Source organism: Bison bison, unplaced genomic scaffold, assembly GCF_000754665.1.
Source record: "Bison bison bison isolate TAMUID 2011002044 unplaced genomic scaffold, Bison_UMD1.0 scf7180017863936, whole genome shotgun sequence".
Taxonomy (NCBI): Eukaryota; Metazoa; Chordata; class Mammalia; order Artiodactyla; family Bovidae; genus Bison; species Bison bison.
The window spans coordinates 236,199-256,628 of NW_011494508.1; the positions used below are offsets into that span (position 1 = coordinate 236,199).

The 20,430-nt window shown below is 37.7% G+C and overlaps 1 protein-coding gene across 1 annotated transcript in view; it reads left to right on the top strand.

Moving 5' to 3' along the window:
* The window catches only part of RIC1 (RAB6A GEF complex partner 1), a 145,067-nt gene that overhangs the window by 92,647 nt on the left and 31,990 nt on the right, over nucleotides 1-20,430 (top strand). Inside the window, exons 7-12 of the mRNA XM_010833826.1 lie at nucleotides 3,033-3,124; nucleotides 9,910-9,998; nucleotides 15,594-15,659; nucleotides 16,289-16,433; nucleotides 17,111-17,159; nucleotides 20,105-20,257. Of these exons, the coding sequence (XP_010832128.1) occupies nucleotides 3,033-3,124; nucleotides 9,910-9,998; nucleotides 15,594-15,659; nucleotides 16,289-16,433; nucleotides 17,111-17,159; nucleotides 20,105-20,257 (594 nt within the window). The remainder of the gene's footprint in view (nucleotides 1-3,032; nucleotides 3,125-9,909; nucleotides 9,999-15,593; nucleotides 15,660-16,288; nucleotides 16,434-17,110; nucleotides 17,160-20,104; nucleotides 20,258-20,430) is intronic.

Sequence of the window (20,430 nt, forward strand, 5' to 3'; positions counted from 1 at the left end):
GATGAATCTCACAAAAATATTCAGTGGAAACAGCCAGACACAAAAAAGTATGTGCTGTGATTCTATTTTACATAAAGCAGAAGGAAGTCTTAAAACCTAGGCAGCTCTGAATTAGAGTTTGTATGTGCATGTTTAAGTGTTAATAGTTTAAAGGAAAAGAAGAAAGTGATTACCATGTAAATCTGGATATTGGTTAATTTTGTGGTTGGGGTGAGGGTATATTGATCAGGAGTGACACTATTGGGAGACTTTCAGTACTCGTAATTCCTAGCTGAGTGGTAATTTCACAAGTGTTTCCTTTGTGATATTATTATGATGTACATTTTTGGTTTTGGTATTTTTCTTTAATGTATCATAATTTATAATAGAAAGGGTTAAAAAAATTAAAGACTCTCCAGATGACTCCCTATATATGAAATGGAGAAAAAGTCAAAGGTCTCATCATGGTGGCTTTCAAAGCCCTATAAATCTGGCCTGCTATTTCATCCGTTACCTCCTTTACTACTTCTTCCCTTATTCCACTCCACTCCAGCCACACAAGTTTCTTTTATCTTTGAACATGCCAGAAATGCTGCTGTGACAGGGCCTTTCTGTTGCTCTATCTCTTTCAGTACTTTCCTTGAGAGGCACCTTCATCATAGGGAAAATAGTTTAATATTACATCCTTTCCCCATACACTCTCTTCTCCATAATTGTTTTATTATTTTTTTTGTAGCATTTACCAACTTTCTGCATAATACTGTACAATTTTTTAAACTTGTCAGTCTCTTAACAAATGTAAGGCAGGGATACAGCTGAGGATTTTAGTATGTTTGAATATCTGCAGTATCCTCAGTATCTAGAGCAGCATCTGGTGAATAGTGGGTGCCTGGAAGACTTTTATGGTAGGGATGAATGAATGAATTCCAGTCTAGACAGTAGTCCAAAGAAATAATGCTCATTGCTCTCTTTTGCCATTTTCCATTATCTGAAGTATAGTTTTATTATTAAAGTAAAATAAATAAAACTCCTACAAAGAAGCAAACATTTCATATTTAGATAGTAGATTATATAGTTTATTTAGGAATTTTAAAAAATCTATAGTATTATGTTTTGAACAGCTTAATTATATCGGATCATCTAATGTTTACTGTTGTGAGAATCCAAAAATAAAGTGCTGTATTGTAGTGTGCTAATTTTTGTGCTTACTAAACTAGCAGTCATGGTGACCTTTACCTTAGAATATATGATCTAAGATGCCCTTGATCTGACAAATAAAAACAGACAGTAGAGTTGAATCTGTGTCTGTATTCAAAATTAAGTAGTATATAAAGCTTAATATCATTTATTCATCAAAGCTTATTTAACTTGTTGAATTCCAGGCATTATATTAAGTGGGTTACATGTATTGAATATATCTACTCCCATTTAAACTTCAAAACACTCTAAGAGGTAATTACAGAAAAGAAAACTGAAGCTTGAAAATGTCACAAAGTCATTTTTACAAGTGAGTGGTAGATCTGAGATGTAATGTTAGGCTGCCATATACCATGCTATTATACTATAAAGCAAAAGAGTAAAAGAGAATAGTAAGCAATTGACAAATCATTAATCACTTCTAAAGAATGTCGTTGTTGTTCAGCCCCGAGTCATGTCCGACTCTTCAAGACCCTAAGGACTACAGCACACCAGGCTTCCTTGTCCCTCACCATCTCCTGGAGTTTGCCAAAGATCATGTCCATTGAATCAGTGATGCCATCCAACCATCTCATCCTCTGTCACCCTCTTCTCCTTCTGCCTTCAGTCTTTGCCAGCATCAGGGTCTTTTCCAGTTGAGTCAGCTGTTTGCATCAAGTAGCCATAGTATTGGAGTTTCAGTTTCAGCACCAGTCCTTCCAAAGAGTATTCAGGGTTGATTTCCTTTAAGATTGACCAGTTTGATCTCCTTGCTTTCCAAGGGACTCCTAAGAGTCTTCTCCAGCACCACAATTCAAAGCATCAGTTCTCCAGCACTCTGCCTTCTTTATTGTCCAGCTCTCACATTGGTACATGACTACTGGAAAGACCATAGCCTTGACTATAAGGGACCTTTGTTGGCAAAGTGATGTCTTTGCTTTTTAACATACTGACTAGGTTTGTCATGGCTTTCCTACCAAGAAGCAATCGTCTTCGAGTTTCATAGCGGCAGTCACCATCTGCAGTGATTTTAGAGCCTAAGAAGAGGAATCTGTCGCTGCTTCCACCTTTTCCCCTTCTGTTTGCCGTGAAGTGATGATACTGGATGCCATGATCTTAAGTTTTTTTTAATATTGAGTTTTAAGCTGGCTTTTTCACTCTACTCCTTCACCTTCATCAAGAGGCTGTTTAGTTCCTCTTTGCTTTCTGCCATTAGAGTGGTGTCATCCACATATCTCAGATTGTTGATATTTCTCCCGACAGTCTTGATTCCAGCTTGTAATTCATCCAGCCTGGCATTTTGCATGATGTGCTCTGTGTATAAGTTAAATAAACAGGGTGACAATAAACAGCTTTGTCATACTCCTTTCTCTATCCTGAGCCATTCAATTATTCCATACAGGGTTCTGTTACTTCTTGACCCCCATACAGGTTTCTCAAGAGACGAGATAGACCAAATAAAATTGACTAATTCCCATTGATTGGGAAAGTTAAACACTATGTGCTAAGTGGGAAGAAGAAGAATAGTGAGTAAGTTAGATGCAGTTTCTACCATCAAGAGGTTTACATTTTAATAGGAAAATTGTCTTCAATTAATTTGAATTTAGAGATCAGATATCCATCTTTTAGTGTTTTATAAATGAATTAGCACTGGACTGAGCTCATCTGGAAATATTTATTAAACCAGTTAATGAAATTGAGATTTTAAGGGAAAGAATCCAGATGGTAGTCCTGATGGGATGTTTTCCTATCCAGATGAAACCATATAAAGAACCATATAAAACCTTATGAAATTATGTTTACTGAAGGGGAATTATGTTAATTGAAGTATATTTGGAGAACACATTTTAAATCTTAACTATTTTTCTTAATTTTAGCAGCTTCATGGAGTTTGGCCACAAGATGTTGTTGATGGAACTTGTGTAGCAGTAAATAACAAGTATCGACTGATGGCATTTGGTTGTGCGAGGTAATAAATGTAGATGCCTGTATTTTAAGACTTATTGCCAAAAATAATTTTTTTAAAAAACATAAGATGTTCTTATTAACACACTTAGGAATTTTGTTGTGCCTTTTATAATTTATGAATCAACCTTAATATAAAATGTAAAAGTATTTTAATTGAAGCAAGCAAATATAAAGGGTTTTGGAGATTAGGTGTTTTAATTTGTGAGCTTTTTTTCAGTGGTAGGAAATTGAGTCACAAGTTAAGGTTAAATCAGTTAAAATTTAGGTTCTTTATTGTTTTAAATAACATCAGGAGGAGGTTTTGTTTATTTTTGGCTGTGCTGGGTCTTCAGTTGCTGTACAGGATTTTCTCTAGTTGTGGTGAGTGGGGGCCACTGGACTTCTCATTGCAGATGGCTTCTCTTGTTGTGGAACACAGGCTCTAGGGGGCACAAGTTTCAGTAGTTGTGGCACATGGGCTTGGCTCCTGAGATGTAGAGTTACGGCACATGGGCTTGGTTGCTCCACAGCGTGTAGAAGCCTCCTGGACCAGAGATCAAACCTATGTCTGCTGCAGGTGGATTCTTTACCTCTGAGCCACCAGGGAAGCCCCTAATCCTTTCTTTTTAAGACATCAGTGTTGACTTGCCTTTGAGTTAGTGAGTGTGCCTTAGTTAACAAGCACATTTAAAGCTCATTTGTAAAATCATTTTCTTGACTTGATTCAAATGATGAAGGTTTTCAAAGTAAAATTGAATGCCAGTTCATTTTAAAAATAGCCTTACAGAAGATTCAGATTTTTCTATCTCTTCCTCAGTCATTTTGGCAAGTTATATTTTTCTAGGAATTGGTTTCTTTCATATACACTGTCAAATTTATTGACATATAACTTATAATACCCTTTGTAATTTTCATATTATAAAATAAAAACAAATGGGGAAGTGTGTAATCAAGATAGTCACAGTTTTACAAATAATTATAGTACAAGCATCCATCTTTTCACAACTTGGTCAAGAAATAGAACATTGCTAGCCAATATAAATTTTATCACTCCTACTTCCTAATCATGTCTCCCAGTCCCTTCCTAATTCATTTTCTCTTACATAGACACACAATCTTTAATCAAATGCATGGGTAAATTAATGATAAATCCTCAATAAGATCTAAAACTCATTCATATTCAGACTAACCTAATTGCCACCAAATTTCCTTTATATCTCTCTTTTTTTAGTCAGAATCATTCAAAATTCATGAATTATATTTGGTTATCATTTCTCTTTAGTTACCTTTTGCCTATAAAAATTCTTAGTACAAAAGTAATCGTGGTTTCGGATGATGAATTTTAAATCATTATAACTAGGCTCACACACATCTGTATTAATAAAAATAGGAACCATTACAATCAACACATTTTTGCCAGAGAGAAATAAGTTTATTTCTGTGGTGTAAAAATCTGTGCTTCAGAATTTAATAAACACTTGGAAAGCATTTTCTGTGTCCTGCTGGTTGTGAAAGCATTTTCCCTGCAAAAAAGTTGAGCTGCTTGAAGAAGTAGTAGTCGGCTGGGGAGAGGTCAGATGAATATGGTGGATGAGGCAAAACTTTATAGCCCCATTCATTCATCTTTTGAAGCATTGATTGTGTGACATGTGGAAGAACTGGGCACATTCTGTTGACCAGTGCTGGCTGCAGGCATTGCAGTTTTCAGTGCATCAGTGCAGCTCATTGATTTGCTGCGCATATTTCTCAGGTGTAGTAGTTTCGCTGGGATTTGGAAAGCTGTAGTGGATCAGACCACCAAATACTGACCATGACTATTTTTTTTTGGTACAAGCTTGGCTTTGGGAAGTGCTTTGGAGCTTCTTCTCAGTTCAACCACTGAGCTGATCATTGCCAGTTGCTATGTAAAATCCACTTTTTGTCACATGTCACAGTCTGATCTAGAAATAGTTCATTGTTGCATAGAATAAGAGAAGATGATGCTTCAGAACGATGATTTTTTGATTTGTGGTCAGCTTATGAGGCACCCACTTATCGAACTTTTTCATCTTTCCAGAAAGTGCTTCAAATGCCGAATGACTGTAGAACAGTCAATGTTGAATTCTTTGGCAACTTCTAGTTACAGGAGGATCAGCTTTGATGATCCTCTCGGTTGTTGTCAAATTCTGATGGCTGGCCACTGCACTTCTCCTCTTCAGGGCTCTCATCTTGTTTGCAAAACTAATTGAACCACCACTGCCCCGTATGTTCATTAGCAGTTTCCAGGCCAAATGCGTTGTTGATGTTACAAGTTGTCTCTGCTGCTTTGTAACCCATTTTGAACTTAAATAAGAAAATCCCTCAAATTTGCTTTTTGTCTAACATCATTTCCCTAGTGTAAAATAAATATAAACAGCAAGTAATAAGTCATTAGCAAAAAAAAAAGCGAGAAATGCCCATTAAAATGATGTATAACATAACCACATTTATTTAAGAACATATTCCAGTGTCAAACAGCAAAGTTCAGCAGTGCAAAATTGCAGTTACTTTTGTGCCAACCTATAATGCCTTTGTTATTTTTATGATATTAACTTTTTTTTAAGAGTCTAGGTCAGTTGTTTATAGAATATCCTACATTCTAAAGTGTCTTGTTATGTTTTCTCATAATGGCATTTAATTACTTTCTGTAACACCTGTTTGAACCTTGAAGGTGGTTCTTACTGAACCATTACAGTCAAATTAGTAGGAAGCTCACAGATAGGAACAGTGGTGGGTGTGCACTTCTACATCATCTGCATTCAGGGCTAGCACCCAGGGGTATAGCAAGGCCAGATTAGAATCGAGGATTTCAACCCTTCTTCCAGGATGAAAATGGAATCTTGGCCTTCAGTCTTTTAGTCACCTCGGTTTTCATGAGTTGGGGCAGAATCAGCCCTTCTTACGGCATGATTGTGGGTTGGGATGAAATTTTTGTGATTATAGCTACGTGACATATCCTACTAGTGGCTTCTAGCCCTGATCTCTTAGTACTTACTTTGAACAATTAATCTGTCTGTAGCTGGTGTCCTTAGAGTTCTGTAGAAAGTCACTTTCTTTTAGGATACCAGTTTAAAACCTTATTCTTACCCTTGTATTTAAGGTTTGATTAGATTCTAGTTAGACACTTTTGTCATAGGTGATGTTTTGTACTTCCTGTGACATCATGTAGCAATAGCATCAAGCTGTCTCAATATTGATGAACTAAATTTGATTACTTGTAGTGATAATAGCTACGTATATCTTTATTATAGAAGTTTTTTTGTTTTGAGATTAGTAGGTAGTTTTTTAATAAAAAAAATAATTTTGGGCTTATGAGAAATGGAAAGAAAAAGAATATAGGCACTATAAATACTTAAATTGTCAATCTTTTGTAATTATTAACACCTACTTCTTATATTAGAGATATCTGGATTCCTCACTGACTTATTAGAGCTCAGCAACCCAGAGTTAGCACTTGACAATTTTAGATGCAAAGCAAAAACAATACCTGCTAGCCACTTAGTGCTATGTCTCTGCAAGGTAGCTAATTGGGCAGGTAGTCCGGATAGATGTTCCAGGCATTTGTCTTCTGACAGGTTGAAATAACAGATCAGATTTTCTCTCCCACCTGAAATAGTCAAGAAAATGGACAAAGAGATGAAACAGCTATTTCAAATTCAAGACATAGGACATCAGGCAACAAAGGACAGTGGTCCCTGAGAGATGAGAATCTAAATAAAAAAATTTAAAAAAAAACAGCTCTTCAACTGTCCCAGTTTTAATTTCTTTGAGAGAGTTTCCAGCACGTGGATGGGGAGACAGAGCCTGGCAGATTCCCTGGACTGAGTGTGTGCAAATGAAAGTCTGGGAGACCAAAGCAGCAGGGGATCACAGACCAGACACCAGAGAGGAGAGAGTGGCACAAAGAGAGAACTTCTTTTGAGTATTAAATTGAAATGTGGAAGATAAAAGACCCAAATCAAATATTACAGAAGAAAAGATTAATATACTTGAAGAACATAGCAAGAGAAAGGATACAAAATGAAACAGAAAAAAAGGAATTTAAAAACAGAGCATCAGGGAGCTATGGGATAGCTTTAAGCAGCCTGTTGTTGCAGGTGTTTTTAGTCCCATTCTGATCCTTAAGAGTTAGGCCTGGCTGGAAACCGATCAGAGCTGCTGTGAGGAGACCGTCTGACTTCTCCTACCTTGAAGGATTACACATTAGGGTCAGAACATTCTGGCAGTCATATGCTTGGTGTCATCCTGGTATGTGCAGAAGCAGCCTTGGGTTTAAATCATTTTAAAAACAACATTGATGTTAAATTTTGACCTGAGAATAGCCATGTAAGGAGAAATGGTGTTTTTTATGATTATTGTAGTTCAATTTTGAAATGTAGCTTAGATGTAATAGAAAAACTCTCTTGGTTTCTGGCCCTTTGTAACAGTTTGACCCTTCTAAAAAATTTTTTTAACAGAATCATAACACATATCATAGATATACGAGTATGTATAAAGATAGGCTCGATAAAGGACAGAAATGGTATGGACCTAACAGAAGCAGAAGATAATAAGAAGAGATGGCAAGAATACACAGAAGAACTGTACAAAAAAGATCTTCATGACCCAGATAATCACAATGGTGTGATCACTAACCTAGAGCCAGATATCCTGGAATGTGAAGTCAAGTGGGCCTTAGAAAGCATCACTACGAACAAAGCTAGTGGAGGTGATGGAATTCCAGTTGAGCTATTCCAAATCCTGAAAGATGAAGCTGTGAAAGTGCTGCACTCAATATGCCAGCAAATTTGGAAAACTCAGCAGTGGCCACAGGACTGGAAAAGGTCAGTTTTCATTCCGGTCCCAAAGAAAGGCAATGCCAAAGAACGCTCAAACTACTGCACAACTGCACTCATCTCACACGCTAGTAAAGTAATGCTCAAAATTCTCCAAGCCAGGCTTCAGCAATATGTAAACCGTGAACTTCCTGATGTTCAAGCTGGTTTTAGAAAAGGCAGAGGAACCAGAGATCAAATTGCCAACATCCGCTGGATCATGGAAAAAGCAAGAGAGTTCCAGAAAAACATTCTGTTTCTGCTTTATTGACTATGCCAAAGCCTTTGATTGTGTGGATCACAATAAACTGTGGGAAATTCTGAAAGAGATGGGAATACCAGACCACCTGATCTGCCTCTTGAGAAATTTGTATTTAGGTCAGGAAGCAACAGTTAGAACTGGACATGGAACAACAGACTGGTTCCAAATAGGAAAAGGAGTTCGTCAAGGCTGTATATTGTCACCCTGCTTGTTTAACTTATACGCAGAGTACATCATGAGAAATGCTGGACTGGAAAAACACAAGCTGGAATCAAGACTGCCGGGAGAAATATCAATAACCTCAGATATGCAGATGACACCACCCTTATGGCAGAAAGTGAAGAGGAACTAAAAAGCCTCTTGATGGAGGTGAAAGTGGAGAGTGAAAAAGTTGGCTTAAAGCTCAGCATTCAGAAAATAAAGATCATGGCATCCGATCCCATCACTTCATGGCAAATAGATGGAAAAACAGTGTCAGACTTTATTTTTCTGGGCTCCAAAATCACTGCAGATGGTGACTGCAGCCATGAAATTAAAAGACGCTTACTCCTTGGAAGGAAAGTTATGACCAACCTAGATAGCATATTGAAAAGCAGAGACATTACTTTGCCAACAAAGGTTCGTCTAGTCAAGGAGATGGTTTTTCCTGTGGTCATGTATGGATGTGAAAGTTGGACTGTGAAGAAGGCTGAGCGCCAAAGAATTGATGCTTTTCAACTGTGGTGTTGGAGAAGACTCTTGAGAGTCCCTTGGACTACAAGGAGATCCAACCAGTCCATCCTAAAGGAGATCAGCCCTGGGATTTCTTTGGAAAGAATGATGCTAAAGCTGAAACTCCAGTACTTTGGCCACCTCATGTGAAGAGTTGACTCATTGGAAAAGACTCTGATGCTGGGAGGGATTGGGGGCAGGAGGAGAAGGGGACGACAGAGGATGAGATGGCTGGATGGCATCACTGACTCGATGGACGTGAGTCTGAGTGAACTCCGGGAATTGGTCACGGACAGGGAGGCCTGGCGTGCTGCGATTCATGGGGTCGCAAAGAGTCAGACACGACTGAGCGACTGATCTGATCTGATAATGTATACGTACAAAAAATAATATAAAATGAAAAGTAGCATATTACCAGTATTGAACTGATGAAGCCCCTGCTTCCTCCTCTTCTGTGAAACATTCTTCTTTCTACCAGGGCAGTTACTAATCTGGAACTTGTGTGCACTAGTTCTTTGTGTATTTTTACCACAAATGTATTTCACTACTATGTTTTGGATGTTTTTCACAGTATAGAAATGAAATTATACTATTTATATAGATATATAGATAGATGGGTGGGTAGAGAGAGATGCTGTCCATTTTAAGGTATAGGACAAAAATTCATTTTCAGTTCTATATGGTATACTATTATATGAATATACCACAGTTTCTCTTCCCTTTGTCGTTGCTGGACATGTGAATGGTTGGCATTTGTTTGCACTTAAAGTCTTATAATGAACATTGTATATGTCACAAAGACAAGGATATTTCTAGGATATATCTATAGGTGAAATCACTAGACTGTAGAATATGCATTTGTTTCAGATTATGAGATGACTGTAAATTATTTACAAAATGGTTGTGTTCTAGTTTATACTATCAGCAGAACATATTTCCATAGTCATGTTTTTTATATTTGTATTTGTCTTTTTACACTGAAAGTCTTTTTGATTTTCACAGTGGTTCTGTACAGGTTTATACAATAGATAACACCACTGGAGCCATGCAGCTGTCTCATAAACTAGAATTAACAGCAAAACAGTATCCTGGTGAGTCCTCTTCTTTTTTTTTTTCCCCTTTCTTCTTAATTACAGATAATATGTGTAGTGAGTTTTGATTTGAATTAGATGATGGATGCCAAAGGCCAAGTATTATTAAAACATGTAACAACAATTCTCTCTGACTCAAGGATTTCTACTAGAGTCTCCTGGGAGACCTCTTTTATCTTCCATTCAGTTTTCTTTATCCTCACTTAGTTGTAGCCTCTATGTTGCTTGTCTGGGCTTTGCTTTAGACTCTTTCCTAATTTCATTGCCTCTGTTATTTTATGCCTTCATTTCCATTTAGTCATTCAACAAGTAATTATTGAGTACCTACTATAGGCCAGACATTGTTCTAAATGCTGGTACACAGTAGTGAACAAAACAAAAAGTCTCTCTTGGAACTCCCTTTGTGACTCTTAGGTGAATTCTGTCCACTGGAGTAAGTGTAAAATCTGTTATTATTGGAAATGTGTTTGACTGAAACTAACAGAAAACCCAACTTACTATCCCTTAAACAAATAGTATTTATTCTCTATAATGGCAAGAAATCCAAAGGTAAGCTTCTACTGGCATTCATTTGGCCTTTTCTTTCATGATCACAGGTTAACTTCTAAGGCCCAACTGTTACTTCTTGAGTCAAGAACAAAGGAGGAAAGAAAGCATATGTATGTTTTCTGATCAGGAAAGCAGAAACTAGATTGAAATGAGTTTTTGCTGAGAGGATATCTGTTTGTTTCTTCCAGTCACCTGGGAAAACTACATTAGTCTTGAAGCCTTTGCATTATATTCTCTGTTTGAGATTTTTTTCATTTTTGAATCCTACAAGTTATACAGATTTTAGATGAGCCTGAGGACTGGCTTGTGGTTGCAGATTCTCAGGGGAGCTTCTTTATTTTCCATTCAATACCATGGGCAAAAACAGGAAAGTGCTTCTTGCTATTTTTTTCACCTTCTATGTGGTAGAGTTTATTTCTCACTCTCCCTTGAATATGACATTGTATTCTCAGCATTACATGGGTATCTTCTATTCCCCGTCTTGACCAAGCTCTGAGTTTTATCTTCTGTTCCTCATATGTTGAGAGTCATCATAGGTGAAAGTCAGGTCTCTAGGTTTTGGCAGAAAAATTCAGGGCAACAGCAGTTTGTACACTCACTTACCTCCCAGTGTTTTTTAATATTTTGAAATATTTAAGTATTCTGTTTAACATTTTACTTGTTGCAGTGTGGAGAGTCATTCCAGCTATCAAATTTGCTATATTGCCAGAAATAGAAATTAGTTCCTTAAGTTTTTATCACTCTTATTGCATAGCTTTTAAAGGTTGCTTTTTTTTTCTTATCTCCTAAAGAATTTTTGCTGCAGCTGGCAAGAACAGGGTGTTGTGTATTTTGATTGTGTTTTCTAACCCTTTTATCTGTTTCTTTTTTATCCATACTGTTGATGTGATGTCCAGTGCGATAACCACATGTGGTCATTTAAATGAAACTAAAAGAAAATCAAAATGTTTCTTAGTTGCCTCAGTCAGTTTAGTCGCTCAGTCAGTTTAGTCGCTCAGTCGCGTCTGACTCTTTGCGACCCCGTGGACTGCAGCACACCAGGCTTCCCAGTCCATCACAACTTTCCGGAGATTGCTCAAGTTCATATCCATCGAGTTGGCAGTGCCATCCAGCCATCTCATCTTCCATCTTCCCCTTCTCCTCCTGCCTTCACTCTTTCCCAACATCAGGGTCTTTACCAATAAATCATTTCTTCACATCAGGTGGCCCAAATATTGGAGCTTCAGCATCAGTCCTTCCAGTGATATTCAGGACTGATTTCCTTTAGGATTGACTGGTTTGGTCTCCTTGCAGTCCAAGGGACTCTCAAGAAAAACATCAATTCTTCAGCACTCACGTTTTTTATGGTCCAACTCTCACATCCATACATGATCACTGGAATAACCATAGCTTTGACTAGACAGACCTTTGTCAGCAAAGTAGTGTTTCTGCTTTTTAATATGCTGTCTAGGTTGGTCAAAGCTTTTCTTCCAAGGAGCAATCGTCCTTTAATTTCATGGCTGCAGTCACCATCTGCAAAGATTTTGGAGCCTAAGACAATGAAGTCTGTCACTATTTCCAGTTTCCCATCTATTTGCCATGAAGTGATGTGACTGGATACTATGATCTTCATTTTTTGAATGTTGAGTTTTAAGCCAGCTTTTTCACTCTCCTCTTTCACTTTCATCAAGAAGTTCTTTAGTTCCTCTTCATTTTCTGCCATGAGGATGGTGTCATCTGCATATCTGAGGTTATTCTGTTTCTCCCAGCAGTGTTGATTTCAGCTTGTGCCTCATCCAGCCCAGCATCTCGCATGATTTTCTTCATATAAGTTAAATAAGTAGGGTGGCAATATGCAGCCTATATGTACTTCTTTCTCAATTTGGAACCAGTCCATTGTTCCGTGGCTGGTTCTAACAGTTGCTTCTTGACCTGCATACAGATTTCTCAGGAGGCAGGTAAGGTGGTCTGGTATTCCCATCTCTAAGAATTTTCCACAGTTTGTTGTGATCCATACAGACAAAGGCTTTAGTCAGTAAAGCAGAAGTATATGTTTTTCTGGAACTTTCTTGTATTTCTGTGATCCAGTGGATGTTGGCAGTTTGATTTTTGGTTCCTCTGCCTTTTTGAAATCCAGCTTGAACATCTGGACGTTCTTGGTTCACATACTATTGAAGCCTCACTGGGCGAATTTTGAGCATTACTTTGCTAGCCTGTGAGATGAGTGCAATTATACAGTAGTTTGGCATTGCCTTTCTTGGGATTGGAATGAACACTGACCTTTTCCTGTCCTGTGGCCACAGCTGAGTTTTCCAGATATGCTGGCATGTTGAGTGCAGCACTTTAAAAGCATCACTGTTTAGGATTTGAACTAGCTCAATTGGAATTCCATCACCTTCACTAGCTTTGTTCATAGTGATGCTTCCTAAGGCCTACTTGACTTCACATTCCAGGATGTCTGGTTCTAGGTGAGTGATCACATCATTGTGATTATCTGGGTCATGAAGATCTTTTGTGTATTGTTGCCACCTCTTCTTAGTATCTTCTGCTTCTGTTAGGTCAATACCATTTCTGTCCTTTATTGTGCCCATCATTGCATGAAATGTTCCTGTGGTATCTCTAATTTTCTTGAAGAAATCTCTAGTCTTTCCCATTCTATTGTTTTCCTCTTTCTTTGCATTGATCACTGAGGAAGGCTTTCTTATCTCTCATTGCTATTTTTTTGAACTCTGCATTCAGATGGTTATATCTGTCCTTTTCTCCTTTGCCTTTTGCTTCTCTTCTTTTCATAGCTATCTGTAAGACCTCCTCAGAGAGCCATTTTGCCTTTTTGCATTTCTTTTTCTTGGGGATGGTCTTGATCACTGCCTCCTGTACAATGTTTGAACCTCCATCCATAGTTCTTCAGGCACTCCGTCTGTCAGATCTAATCCCTTGAATCTATTTGTCACCGCCACTGTATAATCGTAAGGGATTTGATTTAGGGATTCATTTAAACCTGAATGACTTAGTGGTTTTTATTACTTTCTTCAATAAGGAGTTCATGATCTGAGCTACAGTCACCTCCCCATCTTGTTTTTGCTTAGCTTTTCCATCTTTGGCTGCGAAGAATATAATCAGTTTGTTTTTGGTATTGGCCTTCTGGTGATGTCCATGTGTAGAGTTATCTCTTGTGTTGTTGGAAGAAGGTGTGTGCTGTGACCAGCGTGTTCTCTTGACAAAACTCTGTTAGCCTTTGCCCTGCTTCATTCTGTACTCCAAGGTCAAACTTGCCTGTTACTCCAGGTTATCTCTTGACTTCCTACTTTTGCACTCCAGTCTCCTATGATGAAAAGGACATCTTTTATTTTTTTGGTGTTAGTTCTAAAAGCTCTTGTAGGTCATCATAGAACCGTTCAGCTTCACCTTCTTTGGGATTAGTGATTTGGGGGCATAGATTTGGATTACTATGAAATCTCAGTTGCCTCTTTACACCTAAATGTTAAATAGCCTGATGCAGCTTAGTGGCTGTCTGTTAGACCAAGCAAATATAGAATATTTACATCATTTCAGGAAGTTCTGTTGATCCCTTCTGTTGATCGTTTGACAACACTGTACTGAATTTTTCAGGTTGTTTCCTTTTCTCAGGTTCTTGGAATGCCATTTCTCCCTTTAGTTATCTGCTAATTCCTGCTCTTGTGGTCTTTGTTATGGGAGAGGGCTGCCCTTTTGGATTATGTAACTTTTGGCTATACAGCTGCTTAAAATGTTGGGAGACTTGTGTTGTCCTGCCTCTTGAACAGACATAAGCGTCTATGTTTCTTCTGGCTTCACTGGCTGATTTTTATAGGTGGCAGCACATCAGGAATCCTTACATGATCATCAGCTTCCATTCTGATTCTCAGACTCATGTTGCCCTGAAACCCCTTTTTTGTCTTTGTATAAGGACCCCCAACTCCCTAGTCACACCTAGGTCCCATTCCAACCTTCTGTCCCTATATTTCCAACTATTTTTGCCTCATCACTTCCCACTCTTCACACCTGCTGCTGCTAAGTCCTTTCAGTTGTGTCCGACTCTGTGCAACCCCATAGACGGTAGCCCACCAGGCTCCCCCATCCCTGGGATTCTCCAGGCAAGAACACTGGAGTGGGTTGCCATTTCCTGCTCCAATGCAGGAAAGTGAAAAGTGAAAGTCAATATTGAAAGTGAAGTCGCTCAGTCGTACCCGACTCTTAGCGACCCCATGGACTGCAGCCTACCAGGCTCCTCCATCCGTGGGATTTTCCAGGCAAGAGTACTGGAGTGGGGTGCCATTGCCTTCTCTGACTCTTCACACCTAGGCTGCCTTAATTCAAGCACTAACCAGTCTCACTTTTGGTTTTTTTCTTCTGGCTCCTGGAGATCATCCTTTCTGTCTTGCAAATTCAACTGTAACAGCAAGTTTGGGGATTATTTTTTACATTTTTCTCATTATGCAAATTATCACAATCTTAAGTTTACGGTAGGTTACCAGCTAGATAAATTTTTTGTATTCCTGCCACTTGAAAATTAGGTTAACCATCATTACTATTTTATTGTACATCTATGTACCTAGATTTTTTTAACATGTGTACAATGCTTGGAAAATACGTACATATGTGTGTATGTAGAGATATATATACAGATATATATGTTTACTTGGGATAATAGGAATACTGTTTATAAGCTAAAACACTAGCAGCTTTTTGTGATAGTAAATACACATCTAAACCTTTTTTTTTTTCCTTGCACATGGAATTGCTTTCGTTTTATAAGCCTTGATTTGAGTTTGTATTTTTTTCTTGGTTTGGATTTAAATTTCTCTCCTAAGTGTATAAAGTATACTAATAAGATATGATGTTGCTTAGACATGTTCCCATTTTTATATACATAAATACCAGTTACTCATATACCTGAATTATGGTGGGAAATGGTAATGTGAGGATTCAAACATAGGCAGAGGGAAAAAGTTTTACTCTGTTAACCAAGCCTGTCTTTTGTAGGCTAATATCTGTATACCACCCCTTTGCAGCAGATATATTTACAACAAAAATTTATTAATACTGCAGATGTAAAGAACTGTAATTGTAAAGAAGGTCATACAGATCTTGTTGAATTCCTGATGGGAAATGCTGGTATGTTTCATTTAACTCTGCAGTAAAGAAACTTGGATTTTACTATGCAATGAAATTTTCCGCTTTAGTAATTATATATAGGGTTAGAAGACATATTATTAGTTAAAAGAAGATGTAAGCATCTATAGTGCCAAAGCTGGAGTTTACCTACTTAATCCTAACATAAGGTTAAACTTCAATTTGCTTTAATTTGACTCCCTTTGATATTACTGAAAAAACATGGAGATCATGGCAAAATATTTTATATTTTGAAACACCTCATACTTTGTAGAGTACTTTGATATTGTATTGAATTACTCAAGGGAAATATTATTCCCATCTTAGAGAAACTGATTTTCCCAAAGCCAAAGAGTTTTTAAGACCACACAGTTATATCAATAGTTATTTAAGCTAATAGCAGCAAGAAATGGTTCTGGGTTCTTACGAATCACTTGGGTACAGAGTTTGTTCTGCTTAAATCAGGCCCAGGCTGATGATCATACTAATTTTAAATAGCCCTAAATGAACTGAATTCATCTCACTGAAGCAGACATGCCTTTTTGCTTGTTTCAAGTTGAAGATAGAGGCTGTAAAAAGTACTAAGTATGAAGCAGTCATTTATCCTTAACTTTTCTGTGGTTTCTTAACAGACATTTGGAACAAAACAGGAGCTGTTAAGTTGGTCAGGTGGTCTCCTGACAATAGTGTTGTAATAGTGACCTGGGAATATGGAGGCCTTTCTTTATGGAGTGTATTTGGAGCCCAGCTGATTTGTACACTTGGAGGAGATTTTGCGTGAGTCATTAAAGAAATTTTGGACAAAATAACTCCATTTTCTCTGAGACAATACACACACACACATGCATGCACTTTGTCATACAGCTCACAGTTTGCCTTATTTGACACTTACCCCAAAACAGTTTATAAGGTTCAGAATTAATTTATTCAGAATGTATCAATTCCTCGTACATCCATCCTCTTTCAGTTGATTGTTCATTCAATAAAAATGCATTTATTTATCGAACCCCTGTTGTATATGTGATAAATGTTTGACTCAAGGCTAAATCACACATGAATCTGTTCAAGTAGCTTATTATCTAATAAGAGCTGTAAACTATATATATAAGTAGCTAGTAGGAAGTAAAAAATTACATTATCTCATTGAGTTAGTATAGGTTCTCTGTGGGTTGACAGAAGTGGGTTAATTTCTCTGCCCGTTTCATATACTACGCTGAACTTTAGTTCTGACGTAATGAACACACCTGCCCAAACTGCATGACCCTGTCAAGAAATTATTTAGTACCTGGAAGACTGTATCTCAGTGACATACCTAGGTACATTGACCAGGAGTCTCATATTTCACACAGTATTGGGTATTTCTCTTTCAAAGGAAAAAAATCATTTTAAAAAAAATTAAAGCTAAATGTTGTATGCAATTAGAAGATTCTTTTTAATTTTCTTTTCTGTTTCAGCTATAGGTCAGATGGTACCAAAAAAGATCCCCTTAAAATCAACTCTATGGTAAGTTCTTTCTATAAAATATTGATACAATGTGAAAAACTTGTTTTTTTTCTTCCTGTTTTTCCCTCATACTGACCTAATAAAATTAAAAAAGCTCTTCTCCAAAATGAGAATAAAGTCTAGGGGGGTATTTTATTTATGCAGAATTGGAGCAGTGCTCTGTTGAGAATCTGCAAGAGGGTGTGAGCAACAAAAGTCACCTGAATCTTTTCAAGGTTCCCACTAGGGTAGCTTTTTGCATAATTTTTTTTTTTTGGTCACTCAGGGGCCAGTCTTACATTGCATATTTTCTTGGTCCCTTTCCTTATTTATTCAAAGGTTTGGTGACGAAGGAGTCCTAAGTTAAATTTAAGTGTAGATATTAACGTCTACACTAAAGCAGAAACTTTAACTGGTTAACGCCCAGATTATTTTATCTTGAACCTCCCTGCTTTTTGCCAGTCCCACCTACATATCCTTAGTGTCCTGTGTGATGCCCTGAGCGGATGAACCAGACCTGCGCCTGGGTTTGTTTTCCCTCAGCTAGTGGCCTAAGGAGCCTGAGATAATTGCCCTCCCATTATTATGTATTATTAGCTATTATTATTACCTACGCTGTTATCCGGGCTTCCCTGGTGGCTCAGATGGTAAAGAATCCGCCTACAAAGTGGGAGACCTGGGTTCTATCCATAGGTCAGGAAGATCCCTTAGAGGAAGGCATGGCAACCCACTCCAGTATTCTCGCCTGGAGAATTCCATAGACAGAAGAGCCTGGCTGGCTACAGTTCATAGAGTCACAAAAAGTCAGACACAACTAACCACACAGCACAGGAGGACATGCTATTATCTGAGTATGAGAAGTTGCAAGGTAAACGGAGTAATGATGCTGCTGATGCTGATAAGGCTCTGAGAACTCTGGAATAGTTGCACTTGTTCTCAAAAGGAAGTCCCACACCGACTTCTTCCACTCCAAAATCAGTTTATGCCCCAGGCACCTCATCACGTGTATGAGTCTTCACTTAAACCCCAAAAGAAAACTTGGACCTTCTTGGAGAAATATCATACGCCATCCCTTATATGAGAAATCTAAAAAGAAATGATACAAATGAACTTATTTACAAAATAAAAACAGACTTACAGACTTTGAGAAGAAACTTATGGTTGCCAGGAGGGAAGGATGGAGAGAAGGGATAGCTAGGGAGTTGGAGATCAACATGTACACACTGTTATATTTGATATGGATAACCAACCAAGTCCTAAGTCCTACTGTACAGCACTCTGCTCAATGTTATATGGCAGTCTAGATGGAAGGGGAATTTGAGAGAGAATGGATGCATGTATACGTGTGCCTGAGTCCTTTGATGTCCACCTGAAACTATCACAACACTGGTAATAAGCTATGCCTGCATGCTCAGAAAAGAAAAAAAAAAAAAAAGCTCTTCTAGTCTCATGAGACTCTTCTTAAACAGTTCTTGCTTTAATAAAAGCGTTATCTTTAACAGTCTGTCTTTAACAGGCTATCTAATTTTCAGTGTTTGATTTTTATTTTGTTTTGATGTGTCCAATAAGCCCTGTCGTCTCTGTGAACACAGTGACTGTTCAGATCAGGCGTTTGTTTTTCCAAAACAACCTGCATTTCTTATGTGACTCAGCACCCACTTCCCATAGCCTCCTTTCTTTTAATGTGAAGTGTTCATTGGGTCTTTTTCCTGGAGGACATGTACATTATTTGAGCATATTTTAAACTTTTCCGTAGACTTAAAAGAATTGTAGTCCTTGTTGTAATAGTATTTTTACCATCAGTTTTCAACAGCTTCTGTAGAAAGCAGTGAGGTATAACTACCCTTGTCCTTACATAAAAACATTTTCTTACTATAGCCCTCTCCATACCATCTTTGTGAAATTAGTGGCTGTGAGGCTTAGGCTTATCACTACCTTTCTCTCCTGCTCCACAGAGGAAGGCATTTTCTGATCATGGGTTTCTCAAAGAATTTAAACCACCATGGTTGCCTTGAAACCATGGGCTTCCCAATCTTTCATCACCAAGGATCCCATTTGATGGCTCTACACACCTTCATACTTGTAATTTTCAAACACCGTTTCTGTGACTGCCAATCAGTGCTTCTGAATGGTGTGCAACAACTGGTGTTACCAGCCTCACTAAGCTGATATTTTAATCACAAACTAAGAATCTTAGCATTTTAGTTAACTTGTACAACTGAAACTTCTCATGGGAAAGCAGAACTTCTGAAATTTTGCAACAGTTCATGGACCTCTCCTCCCCTCATTAGTATTTTCTTGGCCTTGCAGGTTAGGAATTAATACTCTTCCCATGATTTTTTTTTTTAAGTGATTTTAACAATCATGAAATCTAATTATAGAATATTAAAATTGACTGGGCCTGGTTAATTTCTTTGAGCTCTCTCATTTTATAAAGGAAGAAACTTAAACCCTGTGAAACCAAATAGTTTGGCCAAGGTAGTACAACAAAATGGTAGCCAAGCTGCTGTGGAAACCCTAGTCTCATAGTCGCCAGTCCATTGTTCTTTGTTCTGTACAAGATTGTATCTGTTTCGGTGCTTGTTTGTCAAGCTTCAGCTATGTAATGTGGATCTTGTCTTTCTGAGGAAGTTCTTTGTATTTGAGAGGCAGTTAAATTCATAGAGAAGTTGCAGATAGCAGTAGGCATTTCTTAGGATTTCAAGCTAGGATTAGGATGTAGTGTTTTCACTATTCTAGGTGGAGAGCAATGATGGTTTCTACTGGCGATCTAAGATGTAGTAGATGGAGGTATATGATTCTTGTCTGTGGTGTTTGTCATGGTATCTCCAGCCTTCAGAAGTAATTAATAATGCTTATTGTTGGTTATTTGAGAATTTAAATATTTAAAGCCAGGAAAAAATAACAAATTTTCTATTGCTTTGATTTCCCCCCTCTTCTTTTTCTCCCCGACCTCTTTCCCTAAGAGCTGGGGTGCTGAAGGCTATCACCTCTGGGTAATCAGTGGATTTGGTTCTCAAAATACTGAAAATGAGTCTGACTCCAAGAGTATAGTTAAACAGCCTGGTATTCTACTGTTTCAGTTTATCAAGAGTGCACTCACTGTAAACCCTTGTATGGTAAGTTTATTTAATTAAAACTCTGTTTGGTTTTGTTTTTAATGGCTTTGATGTAGAATATCAGACACAGATATGTCCTTATGACACAGATAATATTGCATGTACTCCTAAAATTGGCATATGATCTTCTTTTGTATATTTTCTATGATTATTAGGTTTCTTTTTAATTTATA